A 19,225-nucleotide genomic window follows, 5' to 3' on the forward strand; every position below is an offset into this window, starting at 1 on the left:
TATCTCTCGTATTTGAGTGATGTGTGCACATTTTTATATTTTATTATTTTCCAGAAATTGTGTGGATTTATTCATTACAATCCATCCTTTACATATATTACGAGGCCAACCCCTAGGTTCATGCATTATCAGCAGAACCAGACCCCAGCAGGTTGGAGTGGGTGTCTGGACTCAGAAGCAACCCGGAGCAGCACTTACCTTCAGCGGGATGGTACCAGAACTGTTTACACGATACAGAAGTTTAAGCATCATACTGTATTTGCATTTCATCATATGAATCTGTGTGCACCAAATTATGGACAAATTTCACAAGTATCTTAATGCTCAATTGATGCTCATGGACTTAACATAACTAATGAATTTTCTTTGGGTACCTAGGTAAGTCTCTCATGTGCTCTTTCAATCATGGGTATACACTGACCTCAGCGTACATTTGCAAATGTCACATTACACATTAATAGTTTCATGCAATGTCTAAGTCAGTTGTGGTGCCATGAGCTGGAAATAATAACAGTAAATTAGATTGATGTTGTGATATGAAATGAAATGGTGCCATGGATGGATTTTATCAGAGTTTTCTAGCTAAGAGAAAGGAATACCTCGCCTGTGTCTGACTGGTTATCATAACTACAGAAATAAAAACTTTTTCCTGTGTTATTTTGAAAGCACCAACAGTCACAAATAGATTTACACCCATACAAAAATGTTTGCTATCTTTGGATGGAAAGCCAGTTGAAAGAAGAGGTTCAGTTAGACGGTAGCGGTTGTGTAGAATGGGAAAAAAAATTGATAAAAAAAATTAGCTTTTGAAAGCAATATTCTTGCGGCATACTCTCACATATTGGAGCTTAGACCACCAGTCAGAAGCACTTTACTTATTAATATGGCACTCTGCATATAATTCATGTAGGCTACTATGTTATTATTCATATCCATTGCACTAAAAAATACTGTACATGACTGTGTTTAATGTAACAGGCTCTCTAAATTCAAATTTAGTCGGCCCAGTATGTAAATGTTGCCTGTAAGTGTCTGAAGTATAATAAGTCTATAAGGGTTTGTCTTGTGCCTTGTGCATTGGACTACCCTCATGACATTTAGGACCTGGCAACATCAAATGCACTTTGTACACTGACCCATAAAAACAAAATACAGATTAAATTCCTCCAGGTGCATATCATACATCATTCATGTAAGGATTTTTATTATTATGCACTCGAAATATATATAAATAAAGACAACACTGTCGATGAAATAAAGATGGAAAGTGGAAAAACACGATAATTGATGAATATGCGTGTCTCTCTGCGCAGGTTTGGTCCACGGGAACTCAGAGGCTGATGACTGCGGAAGTGTCATGGCGGCGCCCTTGCGGCAGCGTCAGCAGCAGCGTTAGCACAACACAACTTGTAATGACTCTTCCTCTCCGACTTTGGACCTAATATCTACTGGGGACATCAGAGGAATCGTAACGTAAGTATCAGATGAGGCACAGAGTAACAAAAGGCATCGTTGACAGCGTTAAAGTTCAGTTTATTCCTTGTGCATGTGTGTGTTCGTGTTGTGATTTGGACACGTGTTGCTGAATTTATGCTGTGTTGTTGACGCAAACCATGACTGTGGTGAAAAAAAAAAATCATTTTAAAGTGGTCATTAGGCCTGTACCCTTCACATGGCTGCCAGTTGTTCATGTCACTGAAATACAAGCGCTGCTGTGGTCCAAGACTTTTGTTTCCTCCACTCAGAAGAGCACAGTGTTTCTATCTGTTCCTCCATCTTTCATACGATGTAACAACATGATATGCTGAGACGATTAAAAACTGTGAAACAAAAGCAAGAATTCTTTAGGATGTTATATCTTATAAATACTGTACAAAAGACACTTAATAGTAGCTGCCAACATTTTGCCTTTTTCTCAACACATTGATTTTCCAGGACATTGAGGTTACTCAAATACAGTGGTTAGGCTTAGTGCCAGTTATGTTTCTGTCCAAGTTTTACAACTGTCAAGATAAAGCTGTTTGTACAAGTTCATTATTAACTGCAAAGAAAATACATCAACAAACACAAAGACACAAAAAACGACCTTGTTTTTATCATTCCATAATCTGAAGAAGACCTGTATATGCAAATGAATTAAGTGAATATACTATCTATACTATAACTGTGGGTGCTTTAAAAGATGTGCACAGATAAGGAACCTTTAAGAAGTGATCATGAGTAACCAGATGAAATAATAAGGCAATTGATCTACTGAAGGAAGATCAATCAGCAACTATGTTTATATCTGAAGAATCGTTTAGTCATTTTTAAGCAAAGGCTGTCAAATATTTGCTGTTTTCAGCTTCTCAAATCTAAGGATCTGATGTTTCTCAGCATCACACCTTATAGTAAACTGAACGTCTTTGGATTTTGGACAAGCCATTCCAAGATGTCACTGTGTTCTGAGTGAAATTATAACAGGCATTTTTAGTTAACTATTTTCTGGCATTTTATAGACAAAACAAACAATTGAAAAAATAATCAGCAGATTAATTGGTAATGAAAACAATTGTTAGTTGCAGCCCCAGTTCAGTTTTCTCCCAAAAGCATTTTAATGCATAAACAAAAAAACGAAAATGTCTCCAGTTTAGGATGGCTGATCCGGGCTCAGGTGACCCCAATGGTCAACGTGTGCCAGCCCCCGGAGGGAGCGGTATAGGACTGCTGATGGGCCGCCGACCATCAGCCGGCATCTCTTCAGGCCGCCTCCCTTCAATGCGATCAAGAGACCTCACCCTAGGAGGAGTGAAGAAGGTAATACACTGTATTTCACTTAACGAAATGATATGTAAATCATTTTCTAATATTTGTGACTGTTCCAATAGTTGAGTCCTGTTTTTGTGTTTTATTTTTTAGAAAACGTTTACACCCAACATAATTGGGCGTAAAGCCAAAGAGGAGTAAGTTAATTATTGATATTAAAACTAAAAATATGCCAGAGAAAATAGATTTGACTGTTTTTTGACTGTGGATGAATAATTTTGTCTGTCATGACAGAACAAAAGTTGAAGGCGGACAAAGGAGAGAAAGGAAGGATGGCGAACGAGGTCGAGGCTCAAGAGATAGAGGCCGGGGCCGAGGTCGCCCAGAGGTCATCCAGTCACATTCTATTTTTGAACAGGGGCCTGCAGAGATGATGATGAAAAAGAGAGGTAGGAGTTCACCTGGACAGCCAATCACTCTGCGTTGCCATGGCTTATCTTTTTTTGTTTTTTTTTTTCTCCCAATGCACTCAAGTGAATTCTTGTATTAAACACAGGTGGCTATGAAAGTGAGAGAGATGCTCCAAGTGTGGGACCTTCACCCATCATCAATATTAAAAAGGAGAAGAGGGAGACTGAGGAAGAGACCAAAGAGATCCTGCGCAGTCTAGAACGAGACAATGTGAGTCCTGGTTTTGCCGTCATCTATATTAAGTCACTTTATTTTGCAACTTCCATCAATTTAAATTCCTTTTCCTATCACGTTCTCTCAGTTTATAGACGATCCTTTCCTGAGGAGTGAGCAGAGGAGCTGCCCTGTCCAGCTTCCCCTCGCTGTGTCAGGTTGGGGATTCAAGGAGGAATTTAGTAGCCCTCCTGTTAAAATTGAGAAGGTGGAGGAGGATTGTGAACCCATGGAGCCTGCAGTTAAAGGTAACTGCAGATTTTTGGCTGCTTTACTTGATTATTTCCGATAGCTTGTGAAAGGAGCAAATAACTTAAAAGCATGCCTGGCCACATAGCTGATCTCTTAAAATAAATACTGTCTTCTCTTCAGTCAAACAGGAGCCAGAGGAAATGGATATAAAGAAGTCAGACGTAGCTTTCAAGCCTCCTCCTCTACCTGAGCCTGAGGTTCTGCCTGACCTGCTGCAAAAGTGGAGTCTGAGCAAAGAGGAGGAGCTGTTCTTCATGCAGCTGCCCGACTCGCTGCCCGGACAGCCTCCCACCAAAGAGCACCGACCAGTGAAGACAGAGGTGCAGTCAGAGGACGGGCAGGCTGTGCTTCTGAAGACGGAGTCTCAGGTGGATACAGTTGTCGTCTATTTATTAAATACATGATGATATTGAGGTCACGTGTATAAATGGTATTTTCATTTCATTCATAAACAGGAAGAGGAAACTGAAGACAACAGCTGCAATCTGAAAGATCTGCGGGAGGGCCTTGTAGGAAAGATGCTGGTGAGGAAGTCTGGCCGGGTGCAGCTCATCCTGGGACAAGTGACACTTGATGTGTCTCTGGGAACATCGTGCTCTTTCCTTCAGGTATGATAGTTGAATATTCATTGATGTGTGTCTCTCTCTTGCTCTCTCTCTGTGTTTGTCTCTGTATTGTATTTGTTTCTATGCATTTTGTCTGTCGCTGTCTAATTCATTTATCAGAGAATAAATATTTACTATCAGAATTATGAACATTTCTGACATGCTTTTCTCTGCTTCCTCACCCCTGCCCTCTCAGGAGCTGGTCTCTATTGGTACAGAGGGAAGAACGGGCGACTTGACAGTGTTAGGAAACGTCAAACACAAAATGGTTTGTTCCCCAGACTTTGAGGCTCTACTGGAGGGCAGCGCTTGATGCTAATCAGAGCTGCGCAGCCTCCTCAGTCTTTACAATCGGGTGCACTTGTGTTAGGTTGTGATGTTGACAAGATGCTCACTGTTGCTATGGACTGTCCCTTTAGAGCTTGACCTCCACTACAAGTTGATCGTGCTTACAGTGTTTACAGAGTGGCTATAATAACATATTGAAATACACTATCTGTAAATATGAAACATATCTGAGGTTTTATTTTCTTCTTGTGGAACAGGCATATTAAATAATGGTTTAAAGGTTAATTGGCATGCCAACTTTCAGTACTGTTTTCATTTCTGAAATCACTTGACAAGATTGTACATGGATGTAAATGTGTGAATAAAAAAGTTTTTGTTATTCATCCTTATTGTCAGATGATTTTAAATGGTTGGTTCACCCTCATCACAAAGAAAACATGCATTTTCTGACTTGTCTCTCATGGCCATGCAGAAAAGTATTTGGCTCTCTTTGCTTGTGTTTGAGATATGTGAGATTTCTGTCACTTCCTAAATACAAGTGAGCTGAATTGCTAATTGAAACATTGAAGAATTACATTTGAAAAATTGGTAATACTGCACTAAAGGTCCCTCTCTTTAGCATTTATAAGCAGTTTACAAACATTTAATAACTGGTTTACATACATACTATAATGTAGTTGTAATCAGCTGTAAGGACATTTGTACGAGTTTATTAATGTACAGTATTTGTCACCAATAATAACTTCTGTTATTATGTATTGTATTATTATTGATGTATTGTCGTTCATTGTTTTTTAAAGCAGTCACCACTTATGGTTGTCCACGGGAGTTATGGTTTCTGACAAACACATTCATTTTGATTATTACATTGTGTTATCAATCGGATATTAAATGTGTATATACTGATTGTAAATGCTAAATAAGGGAAAGAAAAATTCAATTTATATTCTTTTACATACACAAACCATGACTGTTTGTCAACAGCGCCGCTGGTGGTCAAAAATACTACCACTATAATTAAAAAAACCCCTGCGGTGTCCCGTTTTGACCACCAGGTGTCAGGCCGGACCTGAGCCTGCTGGTCGGGGGCTCCGGCTGAGGACCGGATACGTAGCCGCCGTCGAGCCAGCGCTGTCCGGGTGGAGTTTGGCTACAGTCCGCAAGACAAAGACAAGTGATGGACCAGTGAGACGCTACTGTCCCGGCGCCGGACACAACGGGACGGGAGGTTGGTTATAACTCTTATGTCTGTTCAAACGCGTGTATTTTAACCTGGTAACCTGGCGAGACACCAAGTTGCCGTACCCAGTCCAAGCTTATCATTAAAAAGGTCGGCTCAGCATTTCACGAACACCCGGACGGCTCTCAAGGGCTCGGAGCAAGCTAGCTCAGCGAGGCGGGGCACGCCGGGAGACCGGACGTAGCATCGCGTTAGCTCGGAGGCCACAAGCTAACTTGAGCAGAGACTTTATTTCGTCTTTGTGAATTCAGGAGCCTTCAGCGTCGTCCTCCAGCACCGGCGTAGGTCTTGCTTGAATGTTGTTATCTCTGTGGGGTTTGGGAGGCGGATAAACTATGATAGAAAGCGTCGGAAATGATGAGGCGAGCTAACGCAGTGTGGGTTTACCCGGGGATGGAGCCCATCGTTAGCCGTCCTGCTGCATCATCCGGAGGGGTGAGGACGAGGGGCCTCTAACGTTATCTCTGCACCGTGACTGATAACAGCAACGCCAACATGCAAACTTATCTGGCCCCTCGCTGAAAGTAGATACTCTACCATTAATCGGCGTTTTCAAACATCAGTGGCGTCTGTTTCGTCTCAGAATAGCCAGATGGTCAGAATTAACTTCACACAGAAGACTCAGACTCAGAGACGCGTTTTCTGTCTTGTGTCATAGAAAAGTACATGTTGTGCTCAGGCCAAAGAGGACATATCACTGTGGATCACCCTGACTTCAGCTGTATTTGTTTGCAGGTCTGTGCGACGCTGAGCTGCAGAGCCCCTGGATCTTCACCAGAGGAGAACCACCTGCTGTGCCTGCTTGTTTTTGTTTCATTGTTTACATCTCTGTCACCAGCGGGGAGGCTTTGCACGGAGAGCAAAGGACATATGAAGCCAGGACGGGCCGTTATTTCATTGCAGCTGTTTTGAAGACTTCACCTTCCTGTTCCTGGAATTGAAATAAGCTGAGATTCAGAAGCTGTTTCGTGGTGAAAATAATGAAATTCACTTATATTGCCCAAGAGGGCAACTCTAAGATGGTCACTTGTACTTGTATTGAATCTCTGCTCAGCGTGAGGAGGAGCTCTGTCCCCTAGTTATCTTGATGAAGGCCTTTTTCTGACAAAAGATAAGGGCCACTTAGGGCCAGGAGGTGGAGTGCCATCTGCTCTGCCCTCTGATTTCAACAGTTTAATAGATTTCATCGCCCTCCTGACTTCAAGATGGAGCTCTTCTTCAACCCGTTTGACAACTTGGTGTGTATCCTGCTGGGTATCTCCTTCACCGTGTGGTTCACCCTCCTGCTGGTCTTTATCATCGTGCCTGCCATCTTTGGGGTGTCCTTTGGCATTAGACGTCTTTACATGAAAACATTGTTAAAGATCTTTGAGGTAAGAGTTTGCTGCATGCTGGCCCACTACTTTCTGTTTATTTAAAGGAACAAGGGATCTACAATGTAGTTTGAATCATCAATTTTTACTTTTGGGTTGAAGCTGGATGGAACAGAAACATCATACACACGATATAAAAGACTGTTACTGTTCTGTGTCTGCTCCTGCCAAACATCCTGCTATTCATCAAAACAAATATAGTTCTTCAAAGTTGTTCTTCAAGGACAACCTTTATTTGCTTTGACTGTGCATGTTCTCCACCCTTCAATCAACACAGTCTGCTTCTGGAAAACAGCTACCAGAATACAATTTCATTAATACAGTTGTAATTCTGAGAGCAGGCTTTATGCTTGTCTTTAGCCTCCAACCAGTGACCACTGTAGGAACTGTCTGATGCAGACTAACCACACAACTACAGAACCATTATTCCCTTGTTATGTAATCAGAGAAAACAGTGGTACAAACCTTGTCAGTCACTGTTGGCTCTGACGTGGCCTCAGAATCTTGAAATTTGCCGTTTTCCCTCTCCAGAAGTGAATATGAATCACCATTGATGGCATGTATGCATCAGCTGGGCCACTTTAAGATTTACTATTTAATAATCTCCTTGCCTTTTTGACTCCAGACACAGTTATCCAGTTTCAACCCTTCTGCTATCTCTGGTGTAGCTTCACTAGTTAAGCTGTCATCACCTTCCAACATGTACCTCTGAGAGCAGATCTTGTGCCAGAAATAAATGGACTAGTGGGAGATATGATGAGATTTTCTCAGGTCATGATTCTACTAGCAACCATGAGATTGAGAGAAAAGGTCAAAAGACATGCAATGTTTTCTGGATCGTACCATTTACACATGTCTAACTGCTTGTGAAGGTTTGTCATGGGCATGATTATGTGTAAACAAAGACTTCTCCTAATTCTCACACCGGTAACACTTCTTAGGAAGTACACACCTCCTCTGTCACGTGCACCTCTGGAGCCACATACTGCCACGATGAACCCACTTTGTTTTGTTATTGTTCTCTGACTAGAGAGAGCAGCTGTTTGTGCTCCTCCTCCTCTTCATCCAAACAGTCATTAGTTTCAACCGTAGCTGCATTTTTAACATGATGACTCAGTAATACAGCTGGTCACAACACAATTTAAAGATATCTGTAAAATAAATAAATAATATTGCCATTTGCATAATGATAACCATACATCGCTGCTGTGGGATAAATGTTTTTAATCTTTAAATCTTTAGCTCGGTAGCCAACCTTTTTTTAAAAAAAACCTTGTTAGACAAAAACAGGGGTTTAATGGCCCTGTGTCATGACAGCTGTGTACCTTTTTTTTATAGGTAAGGTGAAGTATGTAGAAAAATAAGTCATGTGCCTCAAAGGGATTTTTTTTAAATCCCAGCATGACATCTGCAGCCCTGAGGTGCAGACAAAACCACCGTATCACTCAACATTCTTAGGAATGGTTTACAAGTGCCCCTGCCCAACTCCAGTGTTTTTTACCTATACAAACATGCAGCTTTCTTGCAGTCGGAGTTTATTCGCTAACACTGATTGAGGTAGACAAACCTTGCTCGCTGTGGTATGAAGTGTAGTCTGAGACTGCGCACATCCACACATTCAGCACCACCCCGTCCATAATTTCCTCATGTTTTCTGCTTGTCTTACAGCAAGGAGAACATTGTGTCCTTTTCCTGCCTCTCAGTGGACATTACCTGTTAGCTTTTGTTTCAGTTTGCAAAGTGCACATAAAGGGCTAGTCTTTTACTTCCGACAATACATTTTTGTCCTTTACTGTAGTACAGTACACCAAGACAAGATGTATTATGCTACAACAAGAGGGAGAAGTGGGCATTAGAAGTTTCTTAGAGGCTGCAGTTACAGATAAGCCGTGCATTTTATTGGTTCAGGATGAGGTCAGCCTCTGAGAATTCAGAATCTCTTTCTTCAGCTTTGACAACAGTTTGCAATGTGAACAACCACACACAGAATAGACAGAGTAACAGTAGTAACACTTGTGACTCTGACCATAATGAAGAACTTGCTGTTGACTTTCTTGAATGTTGAAAATCAGACATTACATCAGTTTGGTAAGAGGGGCAGCTGGTTGCTACAGAGACTTTCTGCATGTTGTCTATGTGTGTACAAAGTGTGTTTCAGACTCCAAATACACAAAAGTCTAATGTGAGCAAATCTTTGTTTAATTTGTTAATGAAGCATTATGGACAAGTTGTATTCCATGTGTTTTGGATCCCTCGTGAGTTTTTACTTAGTTATTTTTCTTTGTCTTTAGTGGGCCACACTGAGGATAGAGAGAGGAGCAAAAGAAAAGAATCATCCGTTGTACAAACCCTACTCAAATGGTAAGATGTGCTATCAGTTTGTTTTGAAGCACGCGTGTGTGTTTGGTAGTTATATTTGTTCCAGAGGAGAGTAGTGCTGATATGCTGTCTCTCTGGCTCGCTCCAGCAATCATTGCCAAAGAGCCAACCTCCTTGGAGCAGGAGATCAAGGAGATCCGGCGGAGCGGCAGCAACAGAGACTTGGACTCAGCCCCTGAGTTTGAGATGTCTGACATCTTCTATTTCGCTCGGCGAGGAGTGGAGAGCATCATGGACGATGAGGTGACCAAGCGGTTCTCTGCTGAAGAGTTGGAGTCCTGGAATCTGCTGACCCGCAGCAACTACAACTTCCACTACATCAGCCTGAGGCTGACCGTCCTATGGGGGCTGGGCCTGCTGATCCGCTACGGCTTCCTGCTACCTCTCAGGTACGAGCTGTACCTCCAACATAGAGGTTGTTTGATATTAGAAGAGTAAAACTTTACACCACGTTAACCTTTTTGAAAGACTGAACACACTGAAACAGTGCTAGAAATCAAATTTGAGTCCCACCTGCACAAGTGGCCACAAGTATAACATAATTCTGACATTGGACTGTGACCTGACACAAGTGCTAGTATAACAGGAATTTAAAGCTGCTATCGGTAAAATATGGTTATTAAATACTGAGGCAACTAAATGTGTTTCCTCTGGTCGTCTGTGTTTTTAATCTTTGAAACAAATTCTACATTGAGATTTAACTAACAAATTTCATGATTATTACCTGTTGGGTATCTGATACAAAACCTCCATGATATAACCTGAGGCTTCATATTTGATTGCTGTTTGAGGATTCATAGCTTAAGTATGAAATGTGCCAACTGTGCATAGTGGTTGACACAAAGCCAAACCAGCCACAGAACCAATACCTTGTGTAGCTGCAGGGGCTGCAGGCGTGCATTAGCCAAGAGGTCGAGTACACCTTGGACCGGTCTCTGGTTCATCTCAGAGCTAACATATAGAGCCTACACAGGCAACACATTCACATCTATGAGAAATTTAGTTTCCAACTCACCTAACAAGGCTGTTTTTTGGCTGTGGGAACAAACCTACGCAGACAAACAGAAAGAAAAGGGCAAAATGCACCAACCAAGGTGTTCTTCTTGCTGTGGTTGTAATGTAAAAGATGTGATAAACTTTTGTGGGGAAACTAACCAAAATATTTGGTAATGACATACCACACAGCTGTATTCATGATGTGTGGATATTGTGAAAAGTCATTAATGTGTTTACACTGCATGGAGATCGACACCGCTCCACAACACAAAAGAAACCTTCAGTGTTTGCACATGCAGTGAGTAAAAGAGGGAGATCCTTGTCCAGGGTGAGCTTAGAGAGGTACAAGGACAGTGACTCAGTACTAAGCCTTGCTGGCTCATTTCCAGCCACCAGTGGGGAGACGAATCAGGCCACCACTGCACAGACGGGCATCAGTCTAGTCTCCAATCCAGCTAATAAATTATCTTCTCCTCGGGACTTGTCCAGTTGAATATTGGCCTGGCTCACCACTTGCATGAAAAGTTCACCTCTGTATTGATTTTCTAATTCTTGCCCATTTGATAAGCACTTTCTCCAACCCTGGATGAGTGGTTCATCCAGATTAAGTCAACCTGTTGCTCAGCTTAACCATTGCCTAATATGTCCTCGTGCAGGTTCTGGAGTCTATTATCAGTGACAGGGACACATAGAGGAGAGCATATTTTTAATTTATAACAAGAACCCTGCTGTCCTGGATAACATTATTCATGACCTTGTGTGTTAACTGAGTGGTTATGGCTAAGGATCATGTTCTTGCATTTAAATACCAATGAAAGATTAATTAGTTTAAAAAGTGTGCATCCAGAACATGGAATCCCTCCTTTCTGTGTTTTACATGAGTGTTTTTTTTTCCCACCAGGGTAACCCTTGCCTTCACTGGTGTCGGCCTCCTTGTGTTCCTCACCTCTCTTGTTGGGCTGCTGCCGAATGGAAGGTAGGTTGATCACACGCTTGTCTGTTTTACATGATCAAAAACATCAGCTCAGACTGCTGAATGTAATCATCTTAGATTTGCTGGCTTGATACACAAAGTAAATGGTTTTGTTGTGTGCTCCTTCTTGCAGGATGAAAAACTTCCTGAGTCAGAAAGTCCATTTGATGTGCTACAGAATATGTGTCAGAGCTCTGACAGCCATTATAACCTATCATGACAGGTAAAGGACTTTCAGTGTTTTTATCTATTTAACAAGGAAGTCTACTACTGGACTTCCTGGTACAATATTCTGAGCCCAGATAAGGACAAGATGGGTAAGAAGGGAAGGAGGAGGAAGGAAGACTGTATGCAAATACGTGAGACAGTCAAGTAATCTAATTAAGTCAGATACATGTCTCATGGTAATCATGTCAACAGAAATAGTTAAGCAAAATAATAATAAAAATAATAATAATAAAGCGCTGGTGCTTTTAAAAAGTAATTGGCATGTGATCGGATAAACCATGTGTCTGTCATATGATGTAGGAGGAAAACGCCAAAAAGGAAACACAACACAACAAATCTGAGGAGCTTTAAAAGCTAGTTAGCATGTTGGTAAATGATTCTCGTTGTCTTTGCACTCTCACAAATACCGAAACAGTTCCCTCTCCAAAGCTGCCAGTAGTTCCTCCTTCATAGGCCACTGATTGGTCCACACAGCTTTCTCGCTTGCAAGATATCCAGCTTCCTTACAAGGTTAATTGTCACCTGTGTATTGGAGCAAACATTTTAAATACACACATTTGGACTTGGACTTAGCTACGATTACCTCTTTTGATATGAAGGTTCTTTGGAGTGTTCCTACAACACTCAGTTCTTACTCTGATTGCTGTATTTCCAATTCCCCAGCATGCATTTTTCCTGACAAACTGCCATTGATTCTGTTGGTTACAGTTCATCGGCTCCTTACCACTTACAGTTTTTGCCACCGGTTTGGTTAGTCTTCATAGAAGTTAGCACGATAGGTCCTGCACATGAATAAAGCTCTGCAAAAGCTTCTACTAAAACTCAAAAGAGTTCTGTAGTGATGCTCACATGTTCGCTGTTGTTGAAGTAACTAGTAATTTGGCAAGTTAAAAATAACATGGATAAAGTGTAAAGCACAAATGGTATCTTGAGAGTTTGATGTAATGAGACGTTATGTTTTGGCAAAACATTTTTTCCACAAACTAGACTTAGTATGAGAGGGCAAGCTAAGAAAAAAGTAAGTTTTGATTTTAAGTTATCATGAATTTGAATCAAGGGGGATATAATATAAATGTCACTCAAATGTTCACGTGGCCTCGGTATTCTTCAAACATGATCTGCCACAGAACCCATTGCCGTGACGTGAGAGAGGTCTATGTGAGATTACATAATGACAGATGAGTTGTGCTTGGAGAACAGAAACCTGGGTGTGTTAGCAGTTGCAATGTTGGCACCCTGAGTCCAAGTATGAAAGGGAGGGTGCCCTAGGCTACACTGTCCACATTCATATTCGCTGCAGCAGACATTGTGAGCCTCAGTGCAGCACAAAACTCCAGTCAGTAATACTTTCTTATACACAAATCCAAAGCACACTTTACCAGGCTACAGTGGTTTCTAAACCTTTAACACAATGTTTGAAACTGCTGAATTCATACGGCTGAATAGAAAGTGGATTGTGCAGTGGTGTTTTCTGTTTTAAGTGGATGGTGGTAGTGGCTCATGAGTGAAGGGAACGTTTTATTTAAATTTGACAGAGTCAAAATCAAAGACAAACGTCAAACAGGATACAGAGCCTTTATCAAGAGGATGGCACATGCAACAGGGTGTGGAGGAGGAAGTTGATGTTTCATATATTTGCCCATTAACTGAGGTACACAACAGCTGGTGTTGTTTTGGTTAACTTCTGCCCAGGCTTGATCTTTTATCCTTCTTTCTTTTAATTAATTTGGAAAGGACACATTGATACAGATCAAGTACTCGTATGAGACAAAGATCTTTACTATTTTTTGTGGCTGCCTTAATGTCTGTCATCAGGACTTGGCCTGTTGAAACATGTATTCCTCTCCAGTCTAGGGCTAAAAATACACAAGTGACATTGGAAGTCTTGCTCTCTTCCTCTCTCTCTCTATTTAAGATTGTAACTCTATCGTAGGAATTTGGACTGAGAACGTTCAGGTCCTGCGTGTTCTGGGGGTCAAACCTTTAACTGAGACACCATGGGCTGCTTTGTTTTTCACAAAAAGACTGAGAGGACCATGATGAATTATAGTTTTGACCTCTGATTGCATTGCTTTCTTCCTTGTGCACTAACAGTGCATTTTGATACTTGACACCACTGTCGATATCGTTTCAGTTCTTGATTATAAATCCTCCAGTAAGTGTCTTCATGATTAACAGTCTTCCTCTCTCCACTGTTCCAGTGAAAACAAACCCAAGAATGGAGGCATCTGTGTCGCCAACCACACTTCGCCCATTGATGTAATCATTCTGGCCAGCGATGGCTGCTATGCTATGGTAACTATACAGCTGCTGCTGGTCACTTTTCACTTTTTCCTTGGCAGCTGCTTCTCTGTTGAAATGGCATTTCTCCCAGAAATAGATCAGTTGCTATTTGCATGTGTTTGTGTTTGTGTCAGGTCGGCCAAATTCATGGTGGATTGATGGGGGTCATTCAGAGATCCATGGTCAAGGCCTGTCCACACGTTTGGTTTGAACGCTCAGAAGTCAAAGACAGACATCTAGTGGCCAAAAGGTAGCATTACAACCTTTGTTCTTACATTATTGTAACTGTACACTACATTATAATTTCTTTCCTGTTAAATCTATAAGACAGTTTCCTGTCACTGATTTACAGCTATTGCAAAGTTACATTTTTGTACTGAATTTGAGAGTCAGTCTGGAATTTTTATTTAAGAGAAAAATGCATTTGGTTTTTATTTTTGTGGATTTTGATTCTGTGTCTCAAATCTCAAAATTAGATTTTAGTAATAACCTACACACTTCTTGTATTACAGATTGAGTGACCACGTAGAAGATAAATCTAAACTGCCCATTCTCATTTTCCCAGAAGGTGAGCTTGTTCAGTGATCTGGTACAGATATGCAGATAGAAAAAATTCATAATCGCATGATAGTCATCTGGTTCTCTTAAAAATGCACATGTCATATGTCTCCATTTATTTTGTTATATCTACTCTAAATCCCCAGGTACCTGCATTAACAACACATCAGTTATGATGTTTAAGAAGGGCAGTTTTGAGATTGGTGCCACAGTCTACCCTGTGGCCATTAAGGTGGGAGTGATTTTTTTTTTCTTTTGAGAGATTACATGTTAGAGCAACTATTGATTTTTATGTTTTTTTGTTGTTTTTTTTAACATTTTTTCAGCACTTCATACACTGATACTTATATTGATTAATTCTGGTGTGTTTGATTATCGCAGTATGATCCTCGATTTGGAGATGCGTTCTGGAATAGCAGCAAGTTTGGCATGGTCAACTACCTGTTACGTATGATGAGCAGCTGGGCCATCGTCTGCAGTGTGTGGTACCTCCCTCCCATGTCTAGAGAGGTGAGACTCCTTGGTTAACTTGAGACTTCAAAACAATATTTTTTTTTTCATTTGATGGCTGAAATGTTTTTGCTGCGTTTGCCATTTGGCACCCAACCTACAATACATGGGTTTGCTGTGACAATAGGCCCAGCAATGTATACAAGCCCTTACACAATGATTTCAAGGACTCCAATTTTTCTTCTTTACTCCAGAACCTCTCTTTGCTGCTCCTTTTCCTGTTAATTCATGGAAATCCATACCGCTGAGAGAAACCACAATCGTTTGGTTGACTGTGAACTTATCTGTCGAATTAGCAACAAATGACAAGGCTCCATATTTGAATAAAGCTTTTAGAATTGAGAAAAGCTATGCCATAAATCATTTTTCTGACCACTTGTTTGCCTGTGTTTACATTTATGTCAATCTTCACCAACAGGAGGGAGAGGATGCTGTGCAGTTTGCCAATCGTGTAAAGGCAGCTATAGCCAGACAGGGAGGACTGGTCGATCTCTTGTGGTAAGATAATACCCATTCAGCTCAATGGTTTCCACCACTATCACATACAATCCCTATGACTGACTGAGGATAGTGAACACACAGGTTAGCATCATGGGCAGACGGTCTGACATGTCATCACAGGAAAAGCACAGGTGTAATCAATCATATTAATAACAACTGTATTAATTTTAGGTGATCCAGACAAATGGCCTTGGTGACATGTAGACTGATTCTCTGCACTGGTTTAACAGAACTGAGTCATCGCTGATGTTAGTGGTTCCTTCTAACCTAAAAATAAAAACAAGTTAAAATGGTTGGCATGAAAAAGGTCAACACCTCTCTGTCACTGTTCTTATGGACTCAGGTCTGACACTGCAGGCCCATACACATCAATGCTAAATGACAATGACAGACGTATACCAGATCTTGTTTATTAAATAGACTCGGCTTTAAGCGTCATTGAAATGTTTGCTGCAGTTACACTAGCGTTTCAACAAGACAGTGAGCAAAGTGGTGCAACTTAATATCATACCTACTCTCTGCTGATGTTATTAATCACCACCACCACCACCACCACCAACAACAACAACAACAACAACACAATTATATTTTAATTAAGTTTTTTGTTTTGTATTTATAGTAAAATTATGAGCAGCATACAGTTTAATAAACCTGTTTTGCATTTTGACTTGACACAGTTGCATCTAATAAGATAAATAATGGCTGCGTTCCTTTTGTTAGTGCGCTGCTGTGCTTGTTGGACCACTGGCAACTAAATCTGTCAGTATGGATGTAACATTATCAAGTACACTTGTGCTTTTTCTTCAGTAACAAGTCAAAAATAACCAACTGCAGCATCAAAAGAACCAATGAGATGATTTTAACACCTCTGTCACAGGAAGTGAACTACAGTGTAGAAAAAGATAAGCTAATAAACACTGCAAAGTTAGTGGTTAGTAAAGCTGGATTGTGTTTATTTGTGATTGTGGTCACGTCAGTGTATATACTGTATATCATGTCTGTTGCAGTGTCAGTAACACTGATACATCAGATTTGATCTACATTTCATTCCTTTGTTAGAACATGAGCTGCACAATTGTCCACAATATCAATAATCGTCACTGATTTCACACTGTTTTGTAGGGACGGAGGATTGAAGCGAGGGAAGGTAAAAGATACCTTTAAAGAAGAGCAGCAGAAGCTGTACAGTAAAATGCTGGTGGGAACCCAAGAAGACCGCAGTCGCTCCTGAGGAACCTGTGTGGAGGCGGACTGGCTTAGAGATCCACTTGCGCACCTCTGACTAAATAGGTAGTCAGCGGGGCTCACTCTCTGTTGGCGCTCCTGGACTGGAAAATTCCCTCTCAGATGTCAACAGTACTCCATTTGGCTTCCTCGGTCACTGCCTCAGCCTGGCATGTTCAGTTTGCATCACTCTTACGGGTCTCTCTGAGTCTGCTGCCTTCTGTTGGAGTAGCTTGACTGAAGCCTTGCTTGCATTCGACATGAAAATAAGGTGTGCACAGAAAAAGACTCTTGTCTTCCTTGGTGGCAGTCTTTTGAGGGAAAACTTGTATTATTATCTATCATTGAGTTCCTGTCTTTGTTTGATAGTTTTTAACTTTTTAATTTTTATTTTACTGTCATGTTTGTATTGCACTGTGTTAACATTACAGACCGGATTATACCTGGGACGTAGAAGAGAGTTCTTGTAGATAAAAACTAGTTTGTTCTAAAGCTAAAACCTGTGATTGAGTTGGGGTTTTGCATGACTGGCTTCTGCCCATGATAAAGGGCACTATGCCAGATTTTGTTACATTTCAAATATTTTTATGGGCCTTTTCCAAGAGGAAAAAAAACTTGTATTTTAAGCTTTGTGTTTTACGTTAGGACTTCTACCAACACGTGGTCACTATAGCTCTTTGTTGCAGGTGAGCTGTTGATATGTTGTCTGTTACTGTGTTTTTTCCATGGAATGTGTAAATCCTTACATTATGAAGTGGAAATTGTGCACCCACAGTTACTCTGATGGAGGTTTATGGACTGAGGCAGATGTTCATGTTCAGCTAATGGAGTAAAAGGGTTTTTAGTCTATTCATTAAGAATTTGCTTTGGATGCTTTTAGGATTGTCCCTTCAAGGCCTGTGGCACAATGGTACTGGATAATGACCATCACAATTGGTCTCCTCACTAAAACAGTTATAATGGCAATTAGTTGATATATGTTCATCCTAATACACTTCCTAACAGCCATCATGGTTTCACTGGCTTCCTGCTTGTGCAGTAACCATCTTGCCTAATTTATTTTAAGTGAACTCTAAAAGCTCTTTGTCTTTATTTCCCCCCCTCATCAGTGATCTTTCTCCTACTTGGCAGCCTCTTTGAGGAGGTTTAAAGGAGAGTCATGGAGAGTGGCTCCCGGTAAGGCTGAGGAACATGGTGGACAGCCTCGTGGGTTTCTCCCTGAGGCTTTCCACCCTCTAGTTTGCTGTCATCAGGGATAGTCATTTCGATCATGTCAAAACTGTTCATCAAAATAAATGTTCAAGAATGTGACTCTACCGTTGACTCGAGGGTTTCTTGTTGTGTGTGTTTCTTGCTCTGTCAGTCACGTTTGTTTTCGTGTGATGCAGGCACAACGGGGTTCTAAGCTTGTTACAGGACGTGACGTGATTACCATGGTTGCAGGTGAATGTGGAGACTTAAGTATAATATTTGTGATACATTTTAGTGTAACTTTAGAGTATTTGAAGGACATTTCTACCAATGAAGAGAAGAACATTCAATAAACATTTCTTGAAAACAACTACATGAACTACAGCTATAATAAGCATAAACTTGTATGATAATGTATTACTTAAAGTAGTTGATCTCAACCTTTTTCACATCAAGGACTCCTAAACTGAGACAAATCAGACCACAGAACCCCATTTGATAAGATTTTGTCCCAGGGTCCCCCGTCTTTGCTTTTCAGAAAGTGTTTGAACCCCTTGACTAAAATAGTCATACATTCTGTCAGTGTGTTACTTACTGATGGAATTACAGTGAAAACAAACGATACCCCTTTTTGCTGGGGACCACCTTGGGGTTGCCCAACCCCACTTTGACAACCACGGATTTATACTGTTTAGAACCTCATTTTATAGTTTAGTTTGTTTTTTTTACTGGCCAACATTTTCCATTATTTTTGTAATGGAATGTTTTTGCCCAGCCTTAATTAGCTGTTGCTTTGCTGTGCTATTCTTGGCGGGCAAGCCAGGACTCTGGTAACATTTCCTGTCTGATTTATTGTTCAGTGGGCACCAAGCTACAATAATTCAGTCTGGAATAAAGGCATAGAGCTTTTTTTTTGAAGACTATATATTTTGAATTTATTCCCTTAGCTGACTGTTAGGATGGAGTCTAAATAAGATCTCTTTCCGTGGATGTACATTGCTGATTCCTTTGCAGCTGCCTCATCCATGGCAGGAATAAAGTGCCACAGTCTCCTTTCAGAGAGGTTTCCCCTGTCTTTGTTTGCAAACCGGTGATGGACACGGCAGCATTCTTTTGCGTCTCTGTTGCAATACTTTCAAATAGATCTGTTGATGTTGGTGAATAAAGCGCACAGTGCTCAGGAGGAGGAGTAGGA

General features: G+C 40.9%; 2 protein-coding genes across 2 annotated transcripts; both read left to right on the forward strand.

Moving 5' to 3' along the window:
- Positions 1–1,332: 1,332 nt before the first annotated feature.
- Positions 1,333–4,957, forward strand: polr3d (polymerase (RNA) III (DNA directed) polypeptide D). Its single transcript, XM_071482511.1, has 9 exons — positions 1,333–1,473; positions 2,629–2,796; positions 2,899–2,942; positions 3,040–3,194; positions 3,302–3,426; positions 3,518–3,677; positions 3,802–4,049; positions 4,137–4,289; positions 4,483–4,957. The coding sequence occupies exons 2-9, from the start codon at positions 2,635–2,637 to the stop codon at positions 4,597–4,599; spliced, it is 1,164 nt and encodes a 387-aa protein (XP_071338612.1). The 5' UTR covers positions 1,333–1,473; positions 2,629–2,634; the 3' UTR covers positions 4,600–4,957.
- A 1,915-nt stretch (positions 4,958–6,872) lies between these two features.
- On the forward strand, positions 6,873–18,155 carry LOC139623891 (glycerol-3-phosphate acyltransferase 4). Its single transcript, XM_071482509.1, has 12 exons — positions 6,873–7,187; positions 9,479–9,548; positions 9,655–9,955; positions 11,464–11,538; positions 11,669–11,758; positions 13,965–14,058; positions 14,181–14,296; positions 14,559–14,614; positions 14,751–14,836; positions 14,986–15,114; positions 15,533–15,612; positions 16,738–18,155. The coding sequence occupies exons 1-12, from the start codon at positions 7,020–7,022 to the stop codon at positions 16,844–16,846; spliced, it is 1,374 nt and encodes a 457-aa protein (XP_071338610.1). The 5' UTR covers positions 6,873–7,019; the 3' UTR covers positions 16,847–18,155.
- Positions 18,156–19,225: the final 1,070 nt, after the last annotated feature.

Source organism: Trachinotus anak, unplaced genomic scaffold, assembly GCF_046630095.1.
Source record: "Trachinotus anak isolate AG129_WGS33_773 ecotype Australia unplaced genomic scaffold, CSIRO_AGI_Tana_v1 ptg000008l, whole genome shotgun sequence".
In the NCBI taxonomy this organism is placed as follows: Eukaryota; Metazoa; Chordata; class Actinopteri; order Carangiformes; family Carangidae; genus Trachinotus; species Trachinotus anak.